The 25257-nt window shown below is 40.1% G+C and overlaps 6 protein-coding genes across 8 annotated transcripts; 2 read left to right on the top strand and 4 right to left on the bottom strand.

Annotated features, from left to right (window-relative positions):
• The first annotated feature begins 478 nt into the window (after positions 1–478).
• On the top strand, positions 479–8954 carry LOC139919700 (asialoglycoprotein receptor 2-like). 3 transcript variants are annotated; one of them, XM_078285113.1, is made up of 8 exons: positions 479–592; positions 6720–6901; positions 6976–7059; positions 7170–7280; positions 7427–7477; positions 7558–7697; positions 7922–8034; positions 8134–8954. In XM_078285113.1, the coding sequence occupies exons 2-8, from the start codon at positions 6829–6831 to the stop codon at positions 8294–8296; spliced, it is 735 nt and encodes a 244-aa protein (XP_078141239.1). In that variant the 5' UTR covers positions 479–592; positions 6720–6828; the 3' UTR covers positions 8297–8954. The 3 variants fall into 3 exon arrangements, with proteins under 3 accessions (XP_078141239.1, XP_078141240.1, XP_078141238.1); XM_078285112.1 differs by lacking the exon at positions 479–592 and adding an exon at positions 843–985; XM_078285114.1 differs by lacking the exons at positions 479–592; positions 7427–7477 and adding an exon at positions 842–985.
• On the bottom strand, positions 1901–5098 carry cox6a1 (cytochrome c oxidase subunit 6A1). Its single transcript, XM_071909522.2, has 3 exons — positions 4972–5098; positions 2584–2726; positions 1901–2214 (listed from the first exon to the last, which is right to left on the bottom strand). Exons 1-3 carry the CDS (start codon positions 5072–5074, stop codon positions 2125–2127), a joined length of 336 nt encoding a protein of 111 aa, XP_071765623.1. The 5' UTR covers positions 5075–5098; the 3' UTR covers positions 1901–2124.
• On the bottom strand, positions 8588–10298 carry LOC139919702 (phospholipase A2). The gene is made up of 4 exons (XM_071909510.2): positions 10232–10298; positions 9700–9853; positions 9293–9426; positions 8588–8727 (listed from the first exon to the last, which is right to left on the bottom strand). The coding sequence occupies exons 1-4, from the start codon at positions 10278–10280 to the stop codon at positions 8603–8605; spliced, it is 462 nt and encodes a 153-aa protein (XP_071765611.1). The 5' UTR covers positions 10281–10298; the 3' UTR covers positions 8588–8602.
• Positions 10299–12019: 1721 nt separating this feature from the next.
• On the top strand, positions 12020–13464 carry LOC139925956 (phospholipase A2, minor isoenzyme-like). The gene is made up of 4 exons (XM_071917491.2): positions 12020–12056; positions 12279–12435; positions 12533–12660; positions 13340–13464. The coding sequence occupies exons 1-4, from the start codon at positions 12020–12022 to the stop codon at positions 13462–13464; spliced, it is 447 nt and encodes a 148-aa protein (XP_071773592.2).
• Positions 13465–13496: 32 nt separating this feature from the next.
• Positions 13497–18171, bottom strand: prkab1b (protein kinase, AMP-activated, beta 1 non-catalytic subunit, b). The gene is made up of 8 exons (XM_071917489.2): positions 18068–18171; positions 17337–17509; positions 16295–16464; positions 16095–16188; positions 15720–15834; positions 15143–15276; positions 14965–15033; positions 13497–14648 (listed from the first exon to the last, which is right to left on the bottom strand). Exons 2-8 carry the CDS (start codon positions 17481–17483, stop codon positions 14571–14573), a joined length of 807 nt encoding a protein of 268 aa, XP_071773590.1. The 5' UTR covers positions 17484–17509; positions 18068–18171; the 3' UTR covers positions 13497–14570.
• A 2894-nt stretch (positions 18172–21065) lies between these two features.
• Positions 21066–23879, bottom strand: LOC144539606 (transmembrane protein 233-like). Its single transcript, XM_078285158.1, has 4 exons — positions 23875–23879; positions 23202–23412; positions 21428–21562; positions 21066–21348 (listed from the first exon to the last, which is right to left on the bottom strand). The coding sequence occupies exons 1-4, from the start codon at positions 23877–23879 to the stop codon at positions 21337–21339; spliced, it is 363 nt and encodes a 120-aa protein (XP_078141284.1). The 3' UTR covers positions 21066–21336.
• Between the last annotated feature and the right edge of the window lie 1378 nt (positions 23880–25257).

The raw sequence follows: 25257 nt of genomic DNA, 5'->3' as shown, positions 1-25257 counted from the left end.
TTTCCTACTTACAGTATCAACAGTTGCCCAGTTCTGTACCAAAACATCCAATAACACGATATTCTCACATGAGAGTCCTTACAACAAAAACTTCTCAAAAGAGATTCTGTGGCCTAATGTGCTGTCTAATGTCTGGAGTACTTTAATGTGATTAAGTGTGGGAACTCCTGTCATAAAGCAGTCACCATAGTAGAGTCAGTCAGTAGTGCTAAAAAAGCAACATGGATGCAGTGAAGGTAAACCCACTAAACTGGATTTACCTTCACATCAGCAGAAGTGTTTACCCACCTTTTTAGGTTATCATGAATCGTTATGACATAAATTCATAGTATACTAAATGATTGCATCTCTAAAAATACAATTGATTTTTATATTGATAGTTGATCACCTTGTGATGATCACCGAACAGACGTCATAGGTTACCCACCTTTTTATTTAGCCTATCCGTTGATGCAATGACGAATCACACATAGCTACACAGATGCAGCATGTTTCAACAGGTGGGATGAATGAAAACAAAGTACAGGGACATTTTAAAGTTCGACTGGCTCGGGAGTTTGCTGCCCCAGCGCTTCAAATGCTTATTTCTGAGGTAAGTGAAGGTTTGATCCGTTTGCGCATAGATGGTCTCGTTCCAAGGACGACATGACCTCATGACCCATATTCGGGTCAGGCAGTCAGTCACATCTGTCGCTTCGTGAGGTGATGCGCTTCTACAGACGGCCTTTACAGGGTATTTGACTGCGAGATACAGTTTCCCATACAGAGGCACAAAGGCAAAAATTGATCTAAATCGATCTCTGATGCGGCTGATGTGCGCATCACGTCATTTTTGTCATGTGGAGAAGCACGGACAGCAGACCAGCAGCTTTGAACTCAATCCAACATTGTCTCCAGAAGTGAAACTTAACATTCCACAATTTGCTCAAAATCGCCAGGGATTTATAGACTGTAACACGCCTTTTGCTGCCCTACAACGTTAACGGTAGGTAACGCTGTTATCTTAGTATTTAAGTAACGTTAGTGGAATTAGGTAAGTTTTACCTATGGGTAAGGGAACAGTCATCTAGTTTTGCTTTGCTTATTGTTCCATAAACTCAGGTTGTACCGTGAGGAACATAATGTACCTCAGAGTACTTCATTATGTCATTTTGTTTTGGGTGTGTAGGCGCACTGTTGCGAAATAGAAGCTTCCCAGCGGCTCTCCGTGGATAACCTCATCTCCAACATTTATTTAAGAGACACTGGTTTATGTCTCCTCTATTTTGTTAACTGACATGGTGATAAATAACTACAATAATCAAAATATTGGCATTGATATACGTTTATATGGCTAAAATAAGGAACAGACGGATGAGTAGTCCGTCAAAAATAGCAGTCTTGCGTATCTCCAGAGTTGCGGCTCCGATCCGTCTCCAGGCTCAGTTACCCTGACACTGTCGTGGTGGGCTACCACACACATCACCGTGCACACATGAAAAAACATTACGAACTGAATTGTGAAAAAGAATGTAAACTATAATGCACAGTGTATCTCCAAAACCAAATGAATTAAAATGAAATGTAAGATTTTATAGTTCCAGGTCAATATAAAGGTGAGATCAGTAATACTCTGGGCATCCTAAGGTCACCCAGCAATGTGTACTACTGCATTTCTTTTAACACCGATTGGCTACAATACAGATATCTGGAACACATTCTGCTTGGCCCAAACCCCTGCTGCAAAAATGAGCCAAGTCAAAAAACTAAGCCACCATAATTCCTGATAAAGAAAGGGGGGATGAAAATAAATGCAACCTAAAAAACCCTAACTATACAATTATTACCTTATCACACAAACTAAGCATATACTACAAAATGTCTACTTCAACACACAGAAATAACAGAAATAAAATACAAATTGAGGTAATAATAGTTATTTTATTTATGTTAGATAAGTTTAAGCAGACATTTTGTTTAATGGTCCAGAGAAATGTAACTATTGGTTTGGGTGCCCTGTGTCAACAGCACAGAGGTAAACATATTGAAAATGAAAAGAGTAAACTGTGTAAGGGAGTGTGGTCCAGTAACAAACAATGAGGAAAGACTGGTCCCTGTGCCAGTTATGAGGTCTGGAGGGAGGGTTTACTCTTCGTGTCCCTCATAGCCATCAGGAAGGGCATTCACATGTGGGTTGTGGAAGAGGGATTTGTTGCCGTCTCCCCAGGGGAAACGCTGTAAAAGACAGGAAGCAAAACACATTACTGTTAAGTCAATATAATATATATTCTCATTTAAAAGGTCCAATCTGTAATTATGGTATGGAGCCCTGTGTCACATGGACAGGAGATTGAGGCTGGAAAATATTGTGAACCACTGGAGTGATACAGATCTCCATGTTTGAGTTATGATGGGCAAACAAACTTCTGAAAAGCTTGTTTTCCGTCTCAGGTCAAAATCCTCAAGAATATATGTGAATATAAGATGGTTAAATACATTTCAGGCTGTATCTTTAAAACCAACACATCCCATTAATCTTAGCAATGATATAAAAAAGGCACTGATGTACATCTTGGAGTGTAAATTACAAAAGTCGTATCAGACCTTGCTGCGAATGCGAAGGTGGCTGTAAGGGGTGAACTCTGGCTGTTCGTGGCTATGCTGCTGCTCTTTCAGGTACATGTTCAACATGCACACTCCAACACCGGGCAGGGCAACCACAAAAGAGAGAATCTTCCATGTCTTTGCTAGAAGAGAGAGAGAACAATGATCAGTTTAATAAACAAAACAATCATGCATCCATCAACACTCGGTTTGGTGAGAGCGAAATTGTTCCTTGGAGATCAGCTGTAATAAAGGGAAACTCTTGGGACATGACAGACTAACAAGCAGTAATATTTCTTTAGGCTAATTCCAATCAGCACCCAGGAGAACAAGAAGGTAGTAACTAGCACTGAAGAGGGACAAAATATTCTGGCTGTAGTGTAACCATAATGGGTTTGCATATTTTAGTCATCACTAACTGCTCATTAACATTAAGTGGCTGCATTCACTTATTAGGTAATTAAACGTTAGGCTACATTAACCATACACAAAATTAGTTAGCTTAATCATCCATTGCAATTAGAAACTAAAAAAAATCATGACTTAAGCTTAGCTAGCAAAGTACTGTAACACAAAGTAGCTACGCTTGCTGACTTTTGGACACTACTAGTAAATTTCTTCCATTAAATTTCTAGTTTAACATTCGGAATGTTATCTAGCCAGGCAACATAACAAATTCACTTGGCCTGGTTAGAAGATCTGATATTATAACCCAAAATGTACTCTTGACCATAACTTAAGTGGGAAAAACACTAAGTTACAAAACTGAAATATATTATCCTTATAAGGATACACATGCAGAGGCAGGGCTCTGCAGGAAAAACATGCCAGCAGGCCATCTAGTGTACAGTATATGTTCTAGAGACAACAAAGAAAAGTTTTGCCCTGCACACTGATCTACAGTTTCATTGAGAATGAACTGGAAAAGATAAATGTGACAGTATTCTTCATATTGCACCTATCTAGCATCACTGCTCTATTATTGATGCTGAACATATTGCCGTTTTCTTTGTGCCTACTGTTCAGCATTTAGTGACGCCTCTTCCTAGAATTCTGCATTCTAATAAAAACAACCTTTCCTGAGCTACAAGGTAGTGGTTTGCTAGCCAGACACTACCTCTGGACGGCTTATGACACTTCACACTAAAGGCTTGTTATTCAAAAGAATTCAGTGGCAGTATGAGTCAGACGAGGTTTGATTTTGAAATGGCACAGGGCAGCTGACATGCAGTCTGGGGAAAGGCTGTAATAGTATCAGTTCAAAGTTCAAAGTAAGTGTCTTCGGGCGTTTTTTTTTGGTTGTGGTATTTGCAGAACTGCTATGGAGCAAGAGGTATCATTCCAGCCTAGACAGGGCAGGCTATCAAGACAACAGCAGACCATTAATAGAGCACAGACACTAGAGGAGATGGGGGTTAATAACACCTCACAGAGTGTATGGGACAACTTCCGTATTTGAAACTGAGGGTGCTACTGTATACCACATTTAGATGTGCGAGTTCAAGCAAACATTGTATGACTGCAAAAAAACAGACTTGACAAGAATTGGCCTGGATACATGTAATTCTCTCTTATATGGAGAAAACGTCAAAATCTTATTTAAAAATGGTAAAAATCTTGAATGCTGCCTTGTTTATGGGCAAAGGTACTTAAATCTAAATGGCTAGTTAATTTAAATCTAGGCCAGTGGTGTCCGATCATGTGCCATGGAGGGCCAAGAGTCTGCAGGACTACATCAAGTGATTAGCACACCTTCAACCAGAAGGAGCAGCTAATCAGTGAAATCACCTGCTGTAGTCTTTGGTTGGAATGAAAACCTTATGGCACATGGTTGGACACCATTGATCTAGACTATGCCGAATATACCACAAGACCCTAACGACCTCTAAAAGGTCCCAAGCCATGTTGTACCAGTTTAGTTTACATTTGCCAATAGCCAAGGAGATATCAAACTTCCAGATTTGTAATTGGAGTTTAAATACAGTAAGAAAGACTGTACATAAACATTGCAGCACATATAAATTAGGTTTCTACTGCTCTGACGTTAGCTTTCAAGCAATGTTGTTCATGATGTGGCTGCACTATTTAGGCCATGTGAGTAACAAAACAGTCCATTAGGAAATGAGCCATATAAACAGCATTATCTGAATTATTAATTCGAGTGGTATTCAATTGGAACTACCCTTGCTAACAAGGAAGAAGGACAGAAAGCTAATGTTTTGGTCAGCTTCTTAACGTGCTACTGTAGCTAGCTGCCCTCTCAAGGATGTTAGCCGGCAAGCTAATGCTAGCTAGCTCAACAAGGTCACTGTCAAAACAAAACACGTTGGTGTAAATCAAAATTTAAAGATTTATAAATAGTGACTTATAATAAAATGGCAGAATTACCTGCCTGCTCGCCATGGGAGGCGGCAGCAGCAGACAGCTGACGCCTCGTCTGGGTCAAAGAAGACCGCAGCAGTGCTTGAGAGATCCGTCCGAAAGCCGCCATTTTCCTTTCCGCTGTCTGACGCAGAGACCGGAAAGAACTCTGTGTGGTGAGGTCACGTGGGGGGGTTTATCTTGGGGTTATGGTCATGTCGCCACCTAGCGACGTGACTATAAACTACTGAAAGGCTTGGTGGAAAAACTCCAATTCAATGCAACTCAATTCAAGTCAAGTAAATTAAAATGTTGTTTGTTGTCATTTCACCATACGCAAGTGCACAGTAAAAACTAGAACAAAAACGAGAACCAAAACCAAAAAGCACAAGGCAACATAGTGCAAGAATGTAAAGGGTGAAGTACCACACATAGTAATTGTGGTATTCAGAATTTAAATTCAAATATTGCTGTCATAACAGTAATAGTAAAAGAGTGATGCAAAGCAATTCAAGCGTTTCACCATGACAATCACAGTATTTGCGTATTAGTCAGCAAGGAATATGAGAGGCATATGAGTACAGATGTTGTTATATAGTGACTGGTGTATAAAATCCAAGTGTTGCAGTGTTAGATGTTCAAGGCCGCAGGTACAAAGGACATGGTAAGGGACCGTGAAGCAGGCAAAGCGGCATATTTGATGTCAGGGTGTGCACAAAAGACAGCTACATCAGATCCAGTGTATTGGTTAATGGAATACTGTAAATCTTCTTCAATCTTCTTTCATCTTTATCTCACACAGTGTGAAGTTTCCACCTTTTTAGGCTAATATTGCTGATATTGTCAGATGTGGTGTAGCCTAGGACAGTCAAATCAGTATTTATGACTATGAACAACTTTCTCAGAGCTAGAACCTGAGAAACAAGACTAATCTGGGCTCTCATACTAATTCCCAGAAGGAAGTTGGCCCATTCACAATAAACAGGAAATTGTTTTTGTGTGATTTTGTGTTGGAACTTTTACATTAACAGAAAATCATCCTGGATTCTCAGTTTCCTTTTCCATCTTTGCCAATTAATCCTTTATTAAGATCAATCCATACATTAGGGAGTGGGACAAACACTTCCCTCCTGTTTCTGGTTATGGGAGACAGTAGAAAAGGATTATTAATACCGGATTCTTTATTCTAGGCATAGGAATAACATTTCCTAAAACCAAAATTCAGTAGTATTCCCCTTTAAATGGGAGGACTTTCTGTGATCTCATGGTCAGACACAAAGCAAAGAAATTCAGAAATAGTTTGGTTGAAAGGGAGGTAAGTGATAGATGTTCATTTTTCTTGACGTGTCATTATTTTTCAAATGTCTTTGCAATCTCTATTGTCAACATATGTGGTATTTCATTATAACTGTATAGAAGGTTTCCCATGTTTTAACTGTGGATGAGTTATACGCACAAATGACACAAAGCACAATCAGCATACTATACTGAGTAGAAGATATCACAATAACATAATTTCAAATTAGGTCAAAATTTGATCGACCTAACTTGGAATTTGCCAACGGAATTTGCTCAAAAAGTAATTTATAATGTCTGTTTAATATATGACATGACAGAAGTCTCCTCTATTTATTGAGCCGTTAATATTTAACATGTTTGGCCTTTAAACCAACAAGGAACATTTAACTGCCTTTGCATTTTCGATTGTACATTAAGTATCACAAAATGAGTATGGATTGAACATTTATAATTAATCCTAACCTTTTCTTTTTCAGATTGCAAGTGACAGCATTACAGCTAGGAAGAATAACAGTTTGTAGATTTGCATTAATTGCATTAAATGGTCCAAAGTCCTTTTCCAAAAGAAACTGACCTCTGTCAGTAATGGACTCCCCTGAGTATCACGAGTTTGGATCCTCGAACAGCATTGGAGAGCAGAGAATCACTCAACAGAAAGGTAAGATCTGCAGCAAAAGCATGATGTTTGGATCAGCTGTCACCTTCTGTAATTCTTTCTGTGAATTTTCCTAGGTGTGAGGAGCAGAGTGGTTTATGTCCTCTATGGCGTCCTGGTGCTGCTGCTGTTAATTCTGCTGCTGGTAACTGGGATAAAATGTACGACTCTAAACAGGTTACTTTCCAGTGAAGCTGGCAGATTAATATCATTCTTACTCTACTGATACCCATTCCTTATCTTACTGTTCACCAATTTTCTTATCTCAAAGTCTCCAAGTTAAACCAAGACATGGCTGATGTCAAGCTTCACCTTGAGACAATCAAGACTTCAGTAATGAATGGTCGGACTTCATCAGCTGCTTCACAACAGTCCAATTCAGGTAAGGAAATGTGTTTCAGATCCTCATATTTCTGATGAATAACAAAACTTGAATGCATTTACCAACTAAAAGACGTTCCGCAGCCACAGCATTGCTGCTCTTTCTATAACTCTTCTTTTTTATCCTTGTTGCTCTCTGACTAAAAGGCATAACCACTGTGCGGCAGGTCTATTTAGAGGAATCTACTCCAGTTAAAGGTAATGACTGGTTACTTTCAGATCAATCCAAATCCAGAGTTATTTTTTAATCTGACCCATCTTAACCCTCATGAATCCAGGACCCTGTGCGGAAGGATGGGTGGTTTTTCAGAGCAGCTGCTACCTGATATCCCAAGCAAGAGTTACCTGGAGCAAAGCAGAGGAGCAATGCAGAACAAATGGGGGACACCTGCTGGTTCTGAATAATGTAGAGGAACTGGTAAGGCGGTTGAGTTCAACTGGTGCTGGTCCCATATTAGAATAGCTTCAGTGGAGCTACTCAGTGTGGAGCTGTGGCTGCACTGGGAAGCTCCCGTGTGTGAATGTGTGCAAAAATATGAATGCGAAGCATGGCAGTGATGAAAAAGAGCAAACCTGAATAAATACAGGTTTAAAAAATAACTGAGATTGTTGCCAATGTTGTTGTTTTCCCCCAATTTATAGGACTACATCTCGAAAATTATTCCAACAGTGGGCTTCTGGATTGGACTTGTGGAGCGACAGCATGAGGGACACTGGAGCTGGGTGGACGGGACCGACTACGCATCGACACCAACGTAAGAGACACCGTGAAGCTGCGATTATGGGTGAAGGCACGAGACTTCACTGAGTGTAACGTAACCGCTGCCGCTCTCTCCTTCTCTGTGTGTGTCCAGCTTCTGGGACGTGGGTCAGCCTGATAACTGGGACTACATGGAGAATGGAGAGGACTGCGGGCAGCTTCACGGCACGGAGAAACGCAAACGCAGGCTTTGGAACGACGCGGACTGCAGCCTGGACTACCGGTTCATCTGTGAAGCCGCCAAGCTGGGACACTGAGAGGCAGCGAATCTGTCTATTCTCTGATACGCCTAATGTTGTTGAGACAGATGGTTCAAAGGCAGACAGATGACAATCAAAGGTGGTTTTTAGTAATCATCACAAAAGTTTATTCGTACATTGGCTGAAAGCAGCATCCTCATCTGTGAGTCAGCATTAACAAGATTTCATGGATAATAAAGCAATCAGATGCAGAATCATGAATACAATTACATGTGTTATATTTTGTTGATTTTAAGAGAAAGGCTCGTTCGTGTTAGCGGCGTGGTCCAGCGTGTGTTTGTCCGGGTTGCGTTTTCCTGACGTCTAGCTTTGGTGGCAGAGGTGGCTGGGGTAATGATCATGCGCCTTGATGTAGCCCGCCTTGGAGAAGCACAGGGCGGCTTTCCTGTCGCACTCACAGATGAACATCTCACATGCGTTGTTGTCACCTGAACGACGGAGAGAGCAGAGAGCAGAGGGAGGGAGAGGGGAGAGCAGGAGAGAGACGGGGAGCAGGTGGCACATTATGGCTCAAAATATACCATTTTGGTCCAAGAGGCTCGATCTAACAAACACCTTTTGTAGGAGGCTGAAAAGCTTCTGATGTTAAAGATAGTAGGCTTGGGTGCTCTATGGAAAAAAAGGTTAAAAAAAATAGGTTTAAAAGCCTTTATTCTATTTGTCTATTCATAATAAAAAGTTAAAAATCTGTATATAAAATCTTTTTTAATCTATTTATCTATTTTGGAGTGATTTGTTACTCTTTTTCCTCACCTTTTGTTTTTGCTATTGTTAAAAAGGCACAGTCTGCTATATTTAGGTGCGTGTAAATGGGGATGCCAAGTATATTCTTGTTTTGGCAATTACTCAAACATGTCTAATGCTCATCCTCATATGCCGCTCACATTTTCAACTGTAACACCTGTAACTAAATGTCACATCATTACACAAGACCCAGTTGTGGAAGTGAATAGGGAGTTGTTGTATTTGGAGGTGATGCTGTTGAACACTCACTCAGACAGGTGGCAGTGTGGGTGGTCTTGTCACAGTGGTAGCTGTAGGAGTATGTGTAGGGATTGTCAATGATCGGCAAGCAGTTTTTATCCTGCATGGCGTCAGTGTAGCACTGGTCATGGGTCTGACAGCATCTATAAATGGGACAAAACAGAAGCAATTACAGCGCCTTCCTAATACCCAATGTTTAATAAAATCACCTTCTGGATAAAGCTAAGTTTGTATCGTCCTCCCCCAAACACCCTTTAGTGAACTTTGAAACAAACTGGATTCATTTAAGCTGCTCAGAAGTGTCACAATAAAGTTTAGAGCAGAAAAGCAGAGCTCAGACAAACACGATGCAGAACAGGCGACATCAACGTCAAATCACAATGTGAGATCTTTCCATTCACCGCCTCAGTCCGTACCTGTCAAGATCATCAACGGGTGTGCCAGAGCCGCCCTTGCCGCAGTAGCAGCCGTAGTCGGCAAAATCCACCACCGGCCAGGAGTGAGGCATGTTGCAGAGGATCATCCCCCTCAGCTGCCACAGGCCGCGGCTAGTCATCGGCGAGGCCAGCACTGGGAGACACAAGGGGGACAAGCAAGAAGGGCTTACATCTCAAAGCCAGTTCACATCTCAAAAGTGCCTTCCTTCTTATGAAATCAAAATGTCACTGTTCCTGCCAATTTCATCATGTTATCATGGAAATACTGTAGACAGCAAGCCTCAGACGTTCTGGGACCTGGAGCCGGTTGGACTTAACAACCGGGCCCTTGTGTCTTTCATCCTTTAAGATAGAGGCCCTATGTGTTGCATGGTGTGAACAACATTTTGACTAAAGTATCTCCCTGCAATGAAGAGCAATGACAGAAACTGCAAACACAAAGCACATAGTTATATAAAAGTACAGTAAAAATAAGAGGAAGAATAATGAACTTTGAGTGTTGAGTACTCACAGGCTGGGAGACAGACGGCCAGGACCAGCAGGATTCTAGAAGGATTCATTTTGAAGATCTCGAGATCTGCTCTGCAACGCTCATCGTTAGATCGACTTATAAACCTTTAGAGGCGGTCCATCTTGATCAATTGCCAGGACTTCACCCATTCTCTTACTGTATACATTATGCAACGCACACACACACACTCTATTGAAGTATTTTGTTAATTACTTTTGGCAAATTTCACCATATTCTGTTTACCTTTGTGTTATGTATTAACATTGCAACATTGTAACTTGTAACTTGAGTGAAGAGCAGTGGAAATTTGCGGGAACTCTGGCATGTGTGAATCATTTACACAGCTGCGTGCTCGAAACTCATTTTAAATTAAACTTTTATTTAAACAAGGGAAATGCAAGCTCTCATCTCGAGGTGTGTGCAGGGTAAATAGAAAAAAACAATAGAATAAAAAGAGTACACTAATACATAAATAAATACCTAGTCAGAAAATGCAAGGACATTAAAGAACAATAGCCACCAGGCCTACATCCGCCTAAACTGCGAGGCTAGAATGAATGCATCTGATAGTTTTGAGAAGTTTATTCCATTAAAGACATTTTCCCTGGATTCATCTTGATCTGTGATGTTTCCAAGACTTGATATCCTTGAAACTGCTTAACCTGCAATGTTTGGGAACAGACTGAATTTACCTGGCAGCTTTAGCTATTGATATGATAAAAGACAGCATTATTACTTTAACCCTTACTATTAATCTAAGATGTTTCAGTATAAAGATAATAGCAATATACGACTCTCAACACAGACCCTAATAGGCCATGAGCCATGTGTTAGTGTTGTAAAAATGTTTGAAACTCATTATGAGAGGCTACAGCTTTTCTTACGGCAAACCTTAAGCTTTATACTAATGCACTGTAACTGTACATTTTTTGAAATATGTCATTTGCCACTCAAACCCTCAATTAACCATAAGTCAAGATATTTTTGGATCCTAAATATTTTACTAATTTAATGATTGACTATTGTAAATGATTGTTTTAGCTGATTTTGCACTGTAATTTAGTTTCTTAAGAACAAGGAAACAAATTATTTACTTAAGCGGAAATGACTCTGGTAAAATCCCTAGATTCAAAATTCCACTTAACTACTGATACTGAAATCGTTGCAATCAAATGTACTTAAGCATCAATGATAGAAGTATATATTTAAAAAGATGGTTAGAGTTTCAAAATTCCACTTAACTACTGATACTGAAATCGTTGCAATCAAACGTACTTAAGCATCAATGATAGAAGTATATTAGAGTGACTGTCCCATAGACACTGAATCTTGTCCTGCTTGCTCATTGTAAATGACTCTGGAGAAGAGCTTCAGTTAAATGTCTAAAATAAAATGTTTAAGGATTTCCTTCAATGCATTAAACTCTGGACAAAGTCTGAGGTGTCAGTGGCCTCTGATTGCTTCTTCTCAAAGATATCTGGCTCAAATTTAAAGAAAGAAAAAAAAGTTGTTAGAAATCGATTACATGTTTTGTTTGCCAAATCTCTTCTTAAGAGTATAGTAACTGCAGGTGGAGTAAAACTATTTCCCTAAAATGGAAACACTAAAATAAAGTACAAGATCCTTAAACCAAACGTCCCAGAGTCCCTTGTAAAGGCAGTCAGTCCCTTACCCCCTTGTATAACTCCCACCCCCCCTGTTCACTTCTTATCTCTACCTTCCCCCAGCCTCTTATCCTACAGTATAAGAGCAGGCCTGCACAAAATATTTTTTATCCCAACTGTAGCCATGAATCTCACAGCTCCTCTGCTGCTGCTTCTCACCGGTAAGACTGTAAGAAATAGTTCAATAGGTGTCAATATTGAATAATGCTGATTGTGAAAGAAAATATCTGTACAAGTGCAGTTTGTGAAATTATCCTCATTCTCATTTTTACTTTTTTTTGAATGATCAACAACATTACTTGTTTAGAACCGGTCTTATTTCACTGACCGGAGCGGAGTCATTCTTGAAGTATAAAGTCTGATTGATTGTCTCTGTTTTCTAGCTTGCATGGCCAGCGGTGCGCTGCTGCCCAGGGCCTTGTGGCAGTTTGGGAACATGATCCACTGTACCCAGCCTGGGGTCAACCCTCTGGCCTACAACAATTACGGCTGCTGGTGTGGCTTCGGAGGGACGGGAGCCCCGGTGGACGAGGTGGACATGTAGGAAAACTTTATTCATTCATTCATTTTCAAACCTTAAGAAACTTCACTTGTAAGATTCTCTCAAACATCTTGACCATCTCCCCTGCACTCTCAGGTGTTGTCACGTCCATGATAAATGCTACGAGAGAAGCAGAAAGACTCCTGGATGCACGGCCATCATTGACCTTCCCTACATCCTGATGTATGACTTCACCTGCACCAATCAACAAGTGTCCTGTTCAGGTAATACTGTCACTGGACACCTGGATGCACAGTTCACACACTTACTTACACATCACATTGAAGAACTTTTCAATGACTCTCAAGGTCTTATTTGGTTCATTCAAGGACTCAAAATTGGCATGTTGTGAGAGTAAGACATGGTATTTGTCAGAATTAGACATGACAGAGGCTTCATTGTTTTTTATTCATGATCTTGTCAAGAAACCCTGGTGAAATGCTTCATTGTAAAACAAAAACAAAAAACTAAAGACAAATATCTATCATAGGGTTTTCTTTAAGATGAGAGGTGTAGCTCCTAGGATAGAGAGAGAATGACTGCAGGATATTGATACATTTGAGTGATACAGTTAAATAAAACAAAGAAACAAAAAAGTATTTTCAAGGCCATCAAGTCATTTTTAAAAACTTTAAAGGCTTATTTTATTTTTCTCAAATCCACAAACTTTCAAGGACTTTCAAGGAACCCTGATGACATTATTTAAACAAAATGCAGGCAACAGCAGAGTGTAGGCTTCGTGTAAACATACAATTAACCAGCAGTTCCACTCTGGTACTTCACTTAATGTTAGAGTAGCTGTTCATATTAAGCTTCAAGCACACTTATCTTAAAGCTCTTTTATTACTGAGCAGCTATCCTCTTATAACCTCCCTCATCCCTAACCATGCTCTGTCTCTGCAGCTACCAATGATAAGTGCCAGGCTTCTGTGTGTGAGTGTGATCGTGTGGCGGCCCACTGCTTCGCTCAGGCCTCATACAACTCCGACAAGAAGAACCTGGACCCCAAAGTCCACTGTGTCAACTGAGCTACATCACGCAGAAAACAAACATCTAGACATTTCAACTGAAACGTATCTCTTTTTAGATTTTAATTTCATCATGATTTTTAACACAATAGTAAAATAAGGCATTGTTTTATTTTATTCAAACACATCAGTTCAAAATAAAATAGGCTAAAATTGACCTTTCAACCTGTCCGTGTCCTTGTGTCTTTGTTTATTCAGGTAGGGCAAGTTTCCACCTGCGCAGCAGAGCTTGCAGCTGTGTTTATCTCACGATTATACTATTTTTCCACTCACGGCTCCAGGCCAAGTTAGGTTCATATGAAAAGGCACAACATTGGGAAACAACGTTACAACTCTTTGCTGTCAATTTATCATTTGAGTTTGATGGCCTCTTGCCTGGAATGAATTTGGTTAATTTGAAAAGAGAGCTTTCGTTAAGAGTTGTGGTTAAATCATAAATACACAGCATTATACAATATCACTCAAGGTGAGAGGTTTGAAGAGCACTGAAAATAATAATAGTATTTATGTATTTGTCTTTGCATCTTTGTTCAGGCACTTATGCATCAGATGTTTTGTCCCACTATTACATTGTAGAAACATTTCTATTTACAAATCCAGGTCAAGTTAGGTTTAGTATGAAAAGACAACATTGACAAACAACATCAGCTCTTTGTTCCCACTTCTCTCTGAGTTTTTGGTTGACATTGACCGATCACATGGAATGGATTTGGTTTGATACAAACATGTAAAGACGAAGGAAGCTTTTGGTTTTATATAACTCTGGTTAGATCAGGAATGCAGCATCACACAATGTTACGATGTGAATGTTACAAGCTGAACAAGCAAGCGTTTGACAGCGACAAGACAATATCATGAAAATCAATACTCAACATTCTGACAATATTTTGCTGCTGAGATAAGCAAGGAATTTCAAATCATATTCAAAGACCCACATTTCATCTGTTGAGGCAAGATCATTGGCTGAATACTATTGAACAATTCATCAACATCTTATCACACAAAAAAGCAGATACTTATTAAAAAAAATAAAAAATCACACTTTAGTGTTAAAACTAAATAGATATGATTTGGAAGTAGGAGGCCGGCTCATAAGGATTGGTGGATTATATTGGCTTGTACAGAAGAGTGGTAACATACTTCTTTTTGTATCGGTGGGTTGCACTGAGAACCATCACCCCGTCCTGAAACACAGTGAAAGGAACATGTTTATATGGTTTAATATGAACTCTGAGAACATACACTGTTCTACATTGTTTAGAAATTAGGTAGATGATAATGTAGGCACAATGAGATTCCAGGACCTCATTGATAAAAACACACACATGTACATTGAACGCTATCTGAACACATAGCAGCTTTGTCCAGTGTAAATCTTCACATAGACAAACTGTTTCATTCTCTGTTTCATCTGTTTCATTTCTTATGTTTTCTGTGTTGGTCACAGTGATAGAAAGGACAAGCAGAGATCAGACCCATTCTATAAGGAGGACTGATTACCTTGATGGAGAGGGCGTACAGGTGATTGAGCATCACATGGTTGGGCTCTGGCAGCAAGGTCGGGTCACACTGATGAAGACACAGAGACACGGTGAATATTACTGGATGAACTACAGGTTTCTAGAGCGGTGTACATCATCAGGATAAACGTGTGTTCCAGCATCAAGCCTACACTCACAGATATGCCCGTGTCCTTGTTCAGCAGGACCTGCAGCAGGTGAGGTGGCAAGATAGGAGGATGTTTGATCTTGTCCTCTGACTTGGTTATGTATGCGTCCTGCTGGTAAGGGCCTGGAGGAGAACTGGACAAGTCTGGAGAAGGATGATCACATCAACACCATTGTAATACAAGTTCACGTCAAAGGAATAAGGTGGATTTTGCCCGTATATCAACAAATCTCTATATGAATGCATTATGATCTACTTGAAAAGTAATCACATATGGGTTAATTAGTATTTGCAAATAAGTCTTAGCACTTGTTTTAACCTACTTGGAGCACAGGAATGGGGCTTACTGTTGCAGGTCAGTTCAGATAGTGTCAGATAGGTTATGAATCACAGAAAAGTTAACGAAACTGACTTTCACTGTTGTCTCCATTTTCTGGAACTCACACTTTTGTGGCAAACCCAACCCATCTGGCACCCCAAGCAGGTTAAAACAGAATTACTCGATACTATTTGACTCAGATCTGAAAGTAGTAATCCCTCATTATCTTTCACATTACTATGATCAACTGTGCAGGCAGCGTCTGTACCTGAGATGTCTGCAGTCTCCTGCGAGTCGATCCTGAGAGCATCGAAGACTTCAAAGTCAGTTGTCTTCACCTGGATGACGTTATTGACCGTTCCGGTTTTTGTCGTGATCACGGCCTGGGAAGGATGGCAAGCAGTGATGTTGTGGCTAATGAAAAGCTGAGTCAGCTGAACTCTGTCTGTCTGTCTGTAATCACTACCAGGTGAGCAACCGCCAGCATAAACAAAAGAACACTTATATTTTCATAACAGCTTATGTGTACCTTTCAGCTTCTTGAAAAGACTGATTACCACTTAACGCATACTGTAAGAAAAGATTTTTGTAATGACTCTGATATGGCGTCCATATCAGAGTCTGATAGAAAGTTCTCACTCACCCCAGTCGGATCCAAGGTCCACTGTCCATCTACACACAGCTTATACTGGTGCTCTCCCTCCGGCAAGTCCACAATAGCCACAAAGTTGTTCTGACTGAGTTTGGGAGATAAATCATGTGTGATATTTACATCAAAAGCCATACTTCAAGCATGTAATATTTTGACAAGAGTATTAAAGCATCCTCCATCAGCCAATGTACCTTCTGTTGAGCGGGATCTTGGTGGCCCAGTTGTTAAAAGAGCCGGACACGAAGACTTCTTTGGCCCCCCCCGCCCATCTGAACACAGTCGGCCTGGCTTGCGTTGGACTCTTATTGTCACTCTCCAGGTCCTGCTGCCAGGCCAGAAACTCCTGGATTTCCTGTGGAGCCTGGGCAGCATGATGTCAATGTGTTATTCGCTTGCACATGTTTCTATGCATTCTCCTCAGGTGAGTCGGTACATATCTCTAGACACTTTTCTAATAGTGATACTGAGCAGACAATGGCAATGCATACGCAGCTTTGCATATTGTTACTTTTTCTGTACATACTTTACCTCCATCTGGAGTTTTTGATCATTTTTGATAAGCTGACAGCTAGTGATGCACATATACAGTGTGCACAATCTCTACATGTTATCTGCATTTGTAAATGCAATATATTTGATAGATAAGGTGAATAGTTTTTTATTTTTACAGCGTACCTTCTGTACATCTGCTAATGTGAATATGATGCACATTTTGTACATATATGTTGTAAATTCAAAAATGTGTTTTCTTCATGTTCTCATTTCTTATTTGTTGTATATTACATAAACTATATATTGATCTAATTATTTTTCAGGTATTTCATACTGCATATATTTCAGATTTTTGGTATACTTTCATATCGTACATATTTTTCATCCTTTTATTCTTTGTCTCTGTGTTGTACTACTGCTGTTTTGCACAGCCTGCATATTCTACTGTTATCCATGCCTTTTCATAATTTTCTACTTCTTCTTTTACTTCTCAGGTGCATAATGTCTATATAACCCCCTCTTGCTATATTCTTATGAATATTTTATTTTCCTTTTCCGTAACCCATTACTATTTGTTGCTGCAATTACTCAATTTCCCCACAAGGATCATTTAAGTTTCACCTTATCTTATCTTAATCACAACAATGTTTGCATACAGCTTTTGTATTTCAAGACATGAAACCTACCACTTCAATACAGTGACCTGCACCAGGCACGAGTCTTGTACAGAAGCAGAATTACCTTTGGGTCCTCTCTCTGGAAGAGGTCTGCGTCCTCGGTGCTGTCCATCAGGATGTTGGGCCGAGCCTCTTTGCCCCCTTGCTGTCCATCTCTGTATGACCTTTCACCCTGACCCCCGCCGGCCCTGTCGCTGCTGCTGTTCCCCATCTCAGTGGCCTCAACGGGCCACGACCCTGCAGCAACACGCAACACATCATGTTAAAGTCCAGACTCTGTCCCTCTGTCTGCCCTGTTGTGACACTTATTTTAGCTCAGTGGTTCTCAAACTGGAGCCCAAGGACCACCGGGGGTCCTTACAGGAGCTCCAAAGGGTCCCTAGTGAAATCAACAGCTTAATTTCACTATCAGTTAACTCACTTGAGGTTAGGAGTGATGAATATGTAAGGATGACTGTTTGTTCACAGGTTTCACTCTACCAACTGTTGCCTCCCAGCTACAGTATAGTTATGCAATTCTACACTGAATCATAACTAACGACAGAAATCTTGAGGTTCCTTCGGATGCAGTCTTATCAAATGGGGTCCCTGGTCTAATGTGCATCTACTGGTGGTTTGTTGATGTAGAAAAGTATCGGAGCCGCTGCAGTCCCGCGTTGTTTCCGTCTTTCTACTGGAGGAGCTTTGCTCACGGATTTGAAATAACGACATTTCATCCGGCGGAGCGGTTTCATCGTCCTAAAGGCTTTGTGTCAGATGAGCGGTCAGTGTTTTTTTTTTTCGCTTTTCTCTTACCTCTGTTAGTCTAATCTCCTTTCAGAAGTTGTATGGCGTGCTTCTTCGCCATTTAGTGGAAACTTGAGTGTCTCCTCCTGCAGACGGAGCAGGAAACATACCTCTTCCGCCTCCTGTCCGCTAGCAGTTGATGTTTAACCCAAGTGTCGCCGACAGGCTAGCGCATAGGTAACACAGGATTTCACTGTACCGGGTGTCTCAGAAGTAGCTAAAGCCTATATTTCTACTACTACTAATAATAATGAAAACCAAAGCGGTATAATTTTAGTCATTTAGTAGACTAGGCTAATTTTCCTCTGCTATATCGTCAAATTTCAAGCCATAAGGCTACCTGGAAAGAGGAAAAATATTTAACAGTGAGTATTAATAGGCTAATTTTGCTTGTATAAAATTGTATAACGTTACTTGCATCTGAAACAAGGTGTAGCCTATATGCTTGGCTATATGCACAACATAGGAAATGTAGACTACCAAGGTCGATCACAAATAAGTTGACTTTGGTCGTATTTTTCTCTTTTAAATGGAGAAGATAAAAAAAACAAAAAAAAAACGGTTATTTAATCCATAGGCTACTGCAGAAAATACATTTCAAATATGCTTCAGAATGTGATTAGAGATGTTTCAAAATATAGGCTACAAAAAGGGACAAAAAGGTATTTCTATATGTGAGTGGACATATTTTGGATAGGCTTATCCATATTAATCTCATATATGAGATTAATATGGATAGGCCTATCTTCCCTAGGAAGAAAATGTATGTTCAGTGTCCAATATAGTTCGAGTAAATGTCACCTATATAAACAAAATATTTTTTGGCCAAATTGAAATATTTTGACCCATATCTTTTAATATATTCTGAGGTATACGTGAAATTATTATTTTTGTCAATATGAGTCAATTATTGAGCAGTTATGTTCATTTATCTCTTCAATTTCTAATAGGCCTACTAATTCTAATACTAATGCTAATACTATACTATTTGGACATACAGTAACTTCCCTTTAAGAGATTTGCACAGCTCAGCTAAACAGTGTCCTGGTACCATGATATATCTGATTTCTCTGGATCTTTCTCACGGTTATCCACTTTCATGCTCGTTACAGTTAATCTCAGAGATGGGTATAAACAATCCCAAGGTCGCCCCTTTACTGCTCTTAGGGTTGCAGAGTAGGATTACATTTAATGGAAGTAATCTGATTACAGAATTTGACACTGCAATTTGTCTGTGACTGAAAACTGTATGGCACACCTTTAAAAACAGGTGATTTCTTGTTGAATTCTTATTGAACTTTTGAAGAGGAAAGTATAAAAACACAACTCTTAATTGTGATTGCAATGGTAAATAAAAAGGTGGATAAACTATGATCTCCAGTCAGTGATCATCATAAGGTAAACAACCACCGATATAAACAAAAATCAGTTATATTAATTCATGCTTTTCTTTTTACTTAATAACCCTATCTCATATAACTTACATCAGTTTGATACTACTTACTATCACAGCAAACTGTTAATTTAACTCTGAAAGTGTTGAAATCAACACTATCAGTGTGTCTAATCAACACTTATTAACACTTGAATACTAATGATACTAATAATCATGATACTACTTACTATGATCTAAGCTGGGAATTGACCTCATAAAAAAGTATGTCAGGCCTAAAAAGATTGGTAAATTCAGTTAGGCTGATTGTCCCTCCACTACATGTAATGCTATTATTTTACTGATTTTGACCAGCATGTCCAGGGGATTGCCTTTATAAAAAGAAATTATAACATATTACAGTCAGATCTGTCTGTAACTCACTGGTTTCATCTTGTTGCTGGCAGGCAGAGGACTGAAGGAGTGGTGAGAGAAGAACTGTATGTCTTGGTAACATGAGCCACACCTGTAACATCAGCAGGGCAGTTAACCACAAACCTCCTATGATAATAACCCTGCATTTCATGGCTTTTCCATGCATTCATTTCCAATGCTCAAAGTGAAGCCAAAGGGCAAAAAGAGTAAATCAATAACTACAAAATGTGAAAGATAGCTTGCAGTTGCTCCACCTTATCATTCTATTATTTTTATCATCACTGTAATTAGTGTGCTGGTGCATCACTGTGTGGCCTGAGGATTATACGCTCTATTTTTAGCCTTGTAATGGTGTTAATATTACATATCAGAATACAAGATCCCTCAGACTCAACAAATTGCAGCAGGTGTGAAGGATGAAGCACAGTGGGTGTCATGAGAACCAAAATATTGTGCAATATTTCACAATATTGTTACTGTATCTGTACCAACATTTATTTGATCTAAATAGGGTATTATTAAAGTGATTTTCCTGAATATTACTGCATTACATTACAAGGAATAAGAAGGGGGAACTCTTCAATACCTTGCCAGAGAGAAAGAAATCAAATTAAGTTAAAACGCTTAATATCCATTTTTGGAGAAAGCTGTTCCTGTATACTTAAAATGTATCATTCACTTGTTCAAGATTATAGATATAGATACCTTAAGAAATGTAAATTTTGGTGGGCAAAAGTTTTGAAATGTCTTTCTAAAATCTGTTTTAATTTCATATCAGGAATCATTTTATGGGAGGATGTGCCATTTTTTTTTCCAAATATATGACATTTTGAAATGAAACCCTTTTTGAAATGAAACCCATCAGATTACATGGATGGCTTTGTCAGACCACATTTTGTAAAGGTAAAAATGTTTATTTTACAGTTCAATGCATGCCACATTCATTCATTCATTCATTAAGACTCCCTCTGCCTGGATACTGCAATGTCAAATATACATAAAAGAACAGAAAAAAAAAAAAAATGACAAAAAGCCTGTACCTCAGGGTATTCATTAGGCATTTTTTCACATGCTAGCCTACATTTCATTTTCAGTAAGAAATCAATGTGGTTGAATGGATAGAACATAGAACAGCTCATCACAGGCTTTTGGTTACAAAAATATAGCACAATTCATGAGCCCCACTTCTCATCAATGGAAACATTTGTGGGGTCCTCTTTCATAGAGACCCTATGTTCCATCAACTCAGCATGTTAAGACAGCCAAGTTCATAAATAAACATACTTTCTATCTCCCTGTCATTGCACAGATTCAAAGGTGACTTAAAGTGGGACTCTGCCAGCTCTTGAACAACGTCTGATGCTCTGGATGAAAGGAGAGACGCTTTTCATCCCATGGAGGTGACCGCTCCACGTTAGTGTCATCTCCTCTCCTCTTCCTCCTCTTCCTCCTCCTCCTCCTCTACAAGGGGTCAAACTACATCCTGTGGGGTTGAGAGGAGAAAAGTTGAAATCTTAAGCTTCCTTTTATCTTTCGCCTCACTGCGTCCGGTGCGTTCATACCGTAGTAAAGTGCACGATGCTGAATACGGTGATGACGAGGAGGCCGATGATGAAAGAGGCGATCCCCATGTGGAGGGCTTTCCGGCCCAGCCGCTGAGAGCCTTCGTAGTCCTCCTCATCGTAGCTGTTTTGGGCCTATGGGTGTCAAGGAGCGGTTTGGAAAATAGAGAAGAAGGATACAAATTAGTATTAAGACATTTGAATTGTGGAGCAGGGCACTAACACCAGGAGACAACCAGCTGAACTTTATTTTAAATTTAATTTAATTTATTTTAAATTCTAGTCAAGGTTTCCAAAGATACCAAACATGTCATGCTGAATTACAGGGAAATGTGTATAAAATGATGCACAAGACATCTAGATTTTTTCTGTTTGATGTAATGGTGCAGCCATAAAAAGTGGCGTCTTGGATTTGAATATTTCACTCAATATAAGTGTGATATAGCTTCAGTGAAGCATTGGAACGAGGAGATACTGAATATGTGTGCAGCATTGTTGTACAGTATGGAAAAAAATGTTTTGTCTAACTTTGAAGCGACTTAAGGGGAAATTTAAGGGGGAAATCAGGGTGCGAGGGGCTAAGACCAGTGACTCAGCTGTTGATAAGAATATCAGTTCAAGTCAACAGGCAGGAATGAGTCTTACTTCCCTGATATCATAGTCATACATCATACCAGTAAGGCAAATGGAGACACACTGGCAAAGTGACACACATGATAACTATTTGAGAGGAAATGTAATATCTGATTGGTGGCTCCAATAAGAGACTTGAGCAGAAATCTTGCTACAAAATCATTTTTATGGGGATCTGTTAAAGAGAAACAGTTTGTTGCTTTGCATCTGCGTTTCTCACATTGTCCCTGCTTTGCTTTTTCTCTAGAATTCAGATTTATGTGAAGGCAGATGGTCAGAGAGCGGTGGATTACTGTGCCTCGCACTCCTCATCTTGTTTCTCACAGCTACAACGATGTAACAGCTGCTGCTGGCACATCGAGTTGTGTTAAGGGGGACAGTCAACACCGCTCTGTCTCTCATGACAGCTCCCAGACTTCTGACATACAGAGACAAACCGACAAGTGTCGTCCACACTTCTGTGCCAACTGTGTGGCATACCGGTGAATGAGGAATATTCACCAGGAAGCTGAGTCAACAACCAGTAAGCAAGCTGGTTTTCCCCTTACTGAAACACAGCCGGGATAAAGTCATTGGACAGTATAGCTATGCCATTTGTCTGAGCCTGGAAAGGGTCTGGGTTGTAAAGCAGTCACCAACACGATTTGGTTCTTGGATAGTCCGTCATACTGGAAGTACATTTGATCTGAGCTTGCATCAGCAGAAGCATTTGTTAATGACACTGACTTACTGCTCAAAGAAGTGGAGGGGCTATTTCTGTAACTCATGAGATTATGGTTCAGACTTACTCATTTGTAATTATACTTTGCTGTTTCACTCTATGTTGAAAAGATGAAAAAATACACCAATTCCACACTAAATGGCTATTACTGCACTGTTCTTGCTGCACTGGGATATCCCAGACATCTCTGACACATAATCAATACTAACCAGCATCCCACACTGTCCTCGCTTTTATCCACCACGGTTACTGATATCATTCCCTCCTCTAATGTATCAGTCCATATGTCGTGCCACATATATGACTTCTGTGCAGTGCCTGAAGGGACATGCGCTGTTGGTTTAAAACATCATAACAACATCACTTTTCATTTAACCGTTCATAGAGGGACCAGGTGAACCACAATTCCACAAGACTCACCAGTACAGAGAACACCAGAGCCACGATGTTGAAGGGCCATGCCGGGCAGAAGCAGGTGATCATGGTGAGGCAGAGGTAGTTCCTCAGAGGGGGGACCTCCGGAGCCTCCCCGCCCTTCAGGAGGTCAGCGCTCCCGGCCAGCCGGGGCTTGGTGTTGACGTCCGGCCGCGGCCTCCCCGGAGACATCGGAGCAGATGGGCCCGGCTCAGCGCTGGGACACAGGGAGAGCGGAGACCGGGAGGGGGGCAGAAATTTAATGACAGGGCAATATCAGCCAGCAGAGAGACGTGAGAGGGACTGAGAGACTGCGCTGCCGTAAAGACTGAGCAGATAGACGAGCTGCTGATTACTCTAAGAAGGGAATGCAGTCGTCACTTAAAAGAGGAGTGTGAGTAAAAAGGAAGGAAGAGGAAACTGACACATGGAAGGACAGTTTACTGGTGTGATGGTGCAGTGGTTCTCCAAATGGGGTTCACAGAAGGTTAAAGGGGTCCCCAGCAAAATAAGGAATAGGTTCATTTCACTAGAATTGAATTCACTAGAAATGATCCCAATTACAGAATGTGTAAGAATTACTATTTTGATCATAGGTGTCACTTAACACCATTAATACCTCCCCACATGTGTAGGGAGTTTATGTAATTCAGCACTAAATCAACAGAAAACATCTGACCACATGGGGATCAATGGGACAGAATCTGATCAAATGGGGGTCCATGGCCTGATGTGAGTCTATTTGGGGGTCCATGATATGAAAACATTAGAGGATTTAGTGCATCCTTATCCAAAAATAGATGATATTATGAAGGGAGACAATGCTAATGCCCCAAATCCTTGACTTCCATCCCTGACTGGACATTTATAACATCACCTTTGGAGACAAAAAAACAGCTTCACAGGAACTTGAACTTTCTGGCCAATTTTGCATTTCTCTTTCCCTCTCTTTCACGTAGTTCTAATAATCTATCGACACATGTTCTTCAGTGGACAAAGATGTCATATAGACTCATTTGTAACGGGTCAATTTTTGAAAAAAGTCAAACATGACGCATAAGTGGAATGTTTTAAAATAATTTATTAGGAATTTTAAAAAGTTTTTTTTTTCCAAGGAAGAAACATGACAGGAAAAAATAAATCAGAAAAGGTTACAGTGTTGACAAGATTATTGTTATTTTTCAGTGAAAACAGCATCAAAAGTGTGAACTACCATGGTAGCCCGCAGCAGTGTGAGAAAGTGTATCAAAAATCTAAAACCTGGTGTTTGGTAGATTGATAGTGCTTTGTTCTTAAACTAACATTCGAAGGAAAACACATGTATCGTGATCTGCCAGTGCAACATCCTAGTAGCTCTGGACACAATTATTTTGGTCTGAAAATAACTCTGTCACATTGCTACAGTCTGTGTCGTCCAGTGGATATGCAGTGTATCTGTCAAGTGTTGTCGTGGTGATGGTGGGCGGGGTTACAGGTAAACAGAAGATACTAAGAAACCCCCACCCACCTCCTGTTGGAAAAGCCACATTTCTGAAAGACTTCCATCCACACTTTGACATAGACAATGATGTTAATGTAATAATAATAATAATAAAAAAAAAAGTCAGGTTAAAATTTTCACATTTGCAACTGAGGTACCCATCCCCTAAACAGCACATGGCACACTGGAAACCAATGTGTGTAACCACATAACCCCGCACACTGGCACGCTCTCACACATCAACACAACCTGCAGAATAAACCAGTCATAACCACACCTGCTTACGACGGCTCCTGCATACTAGTCCTTCATTTTTCCTTAACAATCACGACATATTCAAAATCACAGTTCAAAACAAAAATATGACAAAGTAAGAAAACAGCATGTTTTTTTTCCCCCTCCTGATAAAAGGAGCCTTTTCACACCCTCATATCCCCGTGGTGAAGTGTTGCCTCAGACTCAGCTCTCCTGCTGACAGAGGGTCCGGCCTGGATTCACAGTTGAAGGGAAAACCAGCTTTTGAAAACAGTAACAGACTCAAAATGACACATCATTTATAAACCCCCTTACTGTGGAGAGTAA

This window comes from Centroberyx gerrardi, chromosome 8 (assembly GCF_048128805.1).
Source record: "Centroberyx gerrardi isolate f3 chromosome 8, fCenGer3.hap1.cur.20231027, whole genome shotgun sequence".
Taxonomy (NCBI): Eukaryota; Metazoa; Chordata; class Actinopteri; order Beryciformes; family Berycidae; genus Centroberyx; species Centroberyx gerrardi.
This window is presented reverse-complemented; position numbering and strand designations above follow the sequence as displayed.

Coding starts and splice junctions, on each gene's coding strand:
- cox6a1 (XM_071909522.2), bottom strand. CDS start 5,074: ATGGCGGCTTTCGGACGGATCTCTCAAGCACTGCTGCGGTCTTCTTTG. Junction 2,727..4,971: donor CTCCCATGGCGAGCAGGCAG/GTAATTCTGCCA, acceptor TCTCTCTTCTAG/CAAAGACATGGAAGATTCTC. Junction 2,215..2,583: donor ACCTTCGCATTCGCAGCAAG/GTCTGATACGAC, acceptor TGTCTTTTACAG/CGTTTCCCCTGGGGAGACGG.
- LOC139919700 (XM_078285113.1), top strand. CDS start 6,829: ATGGACTCCCCTGAGTATCACGAGTTTGGATCCTCGAACAGCATTGGA. Junction 6,902..6,975: donor GAGAATCACTCAACAGAAAG/GTAAGATCTGCA, acceptor GAATTTTCCTAG/GTGTGAGGAGCAGAGTGGTT. Junction 7,281..7,426: donor TTCACAACAGTCCAATTCAG/GTAAGGAAATGT, acceptor TCTGACTAAAAG/GCATAACCACTGTGCGGCAG.
- LOC139919702 (XM_071909510.2), bottom strand. CDS start 10,280: ATGAATCCTTCTAGAATCCTGCTGGTCCTGGCCGTCTGTCTCCCAGCC. Junction 9,854..10,231: donor GGCCGTCTGTCTCCCAGCCT/GTGAGTACTCAA, acceptor TGTGTCTCCCAG/TGCTGGCCTCGCCGATGACT. Junction 9,427..9,699: donor CCCGTTGATGATCTTGACAG/GTACGGACTGAG, acceptor TCCCATTTATAG/ATGCTGTCAGACCCATGACC.
- LOC139925956 (XM_071917491.2), top strand. CDS start 12,020: ATGAATCTCACAGCTCCTCTGCTGCTGCTTCTCACCG. Junction 12,057..12,278: donor TCTGCTGCTGCTTCTCACCG/GTAAGACTGTAA, acceptor TCTGTTTTCTAG/CTTGCATGGCCAGCGGTGCG. Junction 12,661..13,339: donor TCAACAAGTGTCCTGTTCAG/GTAATACTGTCA, acceptor CTGTCTCTGCAG/CTACCAATGATAAGTGCCAG.
- prkab1b (XM_071917489.2), bottom strand. CDS start 17,483: ATGGGGAACAGCAGCAGCGACAGGGCCGGCGGGGGTCAGGGTGAAAGG. Junction 15,835..16,094: donor GGACCTTGGATCCGACTGGG/GTGAGTGAGAAC, acceptor CATCCTTCCCAG/GCCGTGATCACGACAAAAAC. Junction 15,034..15,142: donor ACAAGGACACGGGCATATCT/GTGAGTGTAGGC, acceptor TGTCTTCATCAG/TGTGACCCGACCTTGCTGCC.
- LOC144539606 (XM_078285158.1), bottom strand. Junction 21,563..23,201: donor CTCTGGTGTTCTCTGTACTG/GTGAGTCTTGTG, acceptor TGACACCCATAG/GCCCAAAACAGCTACGATGA.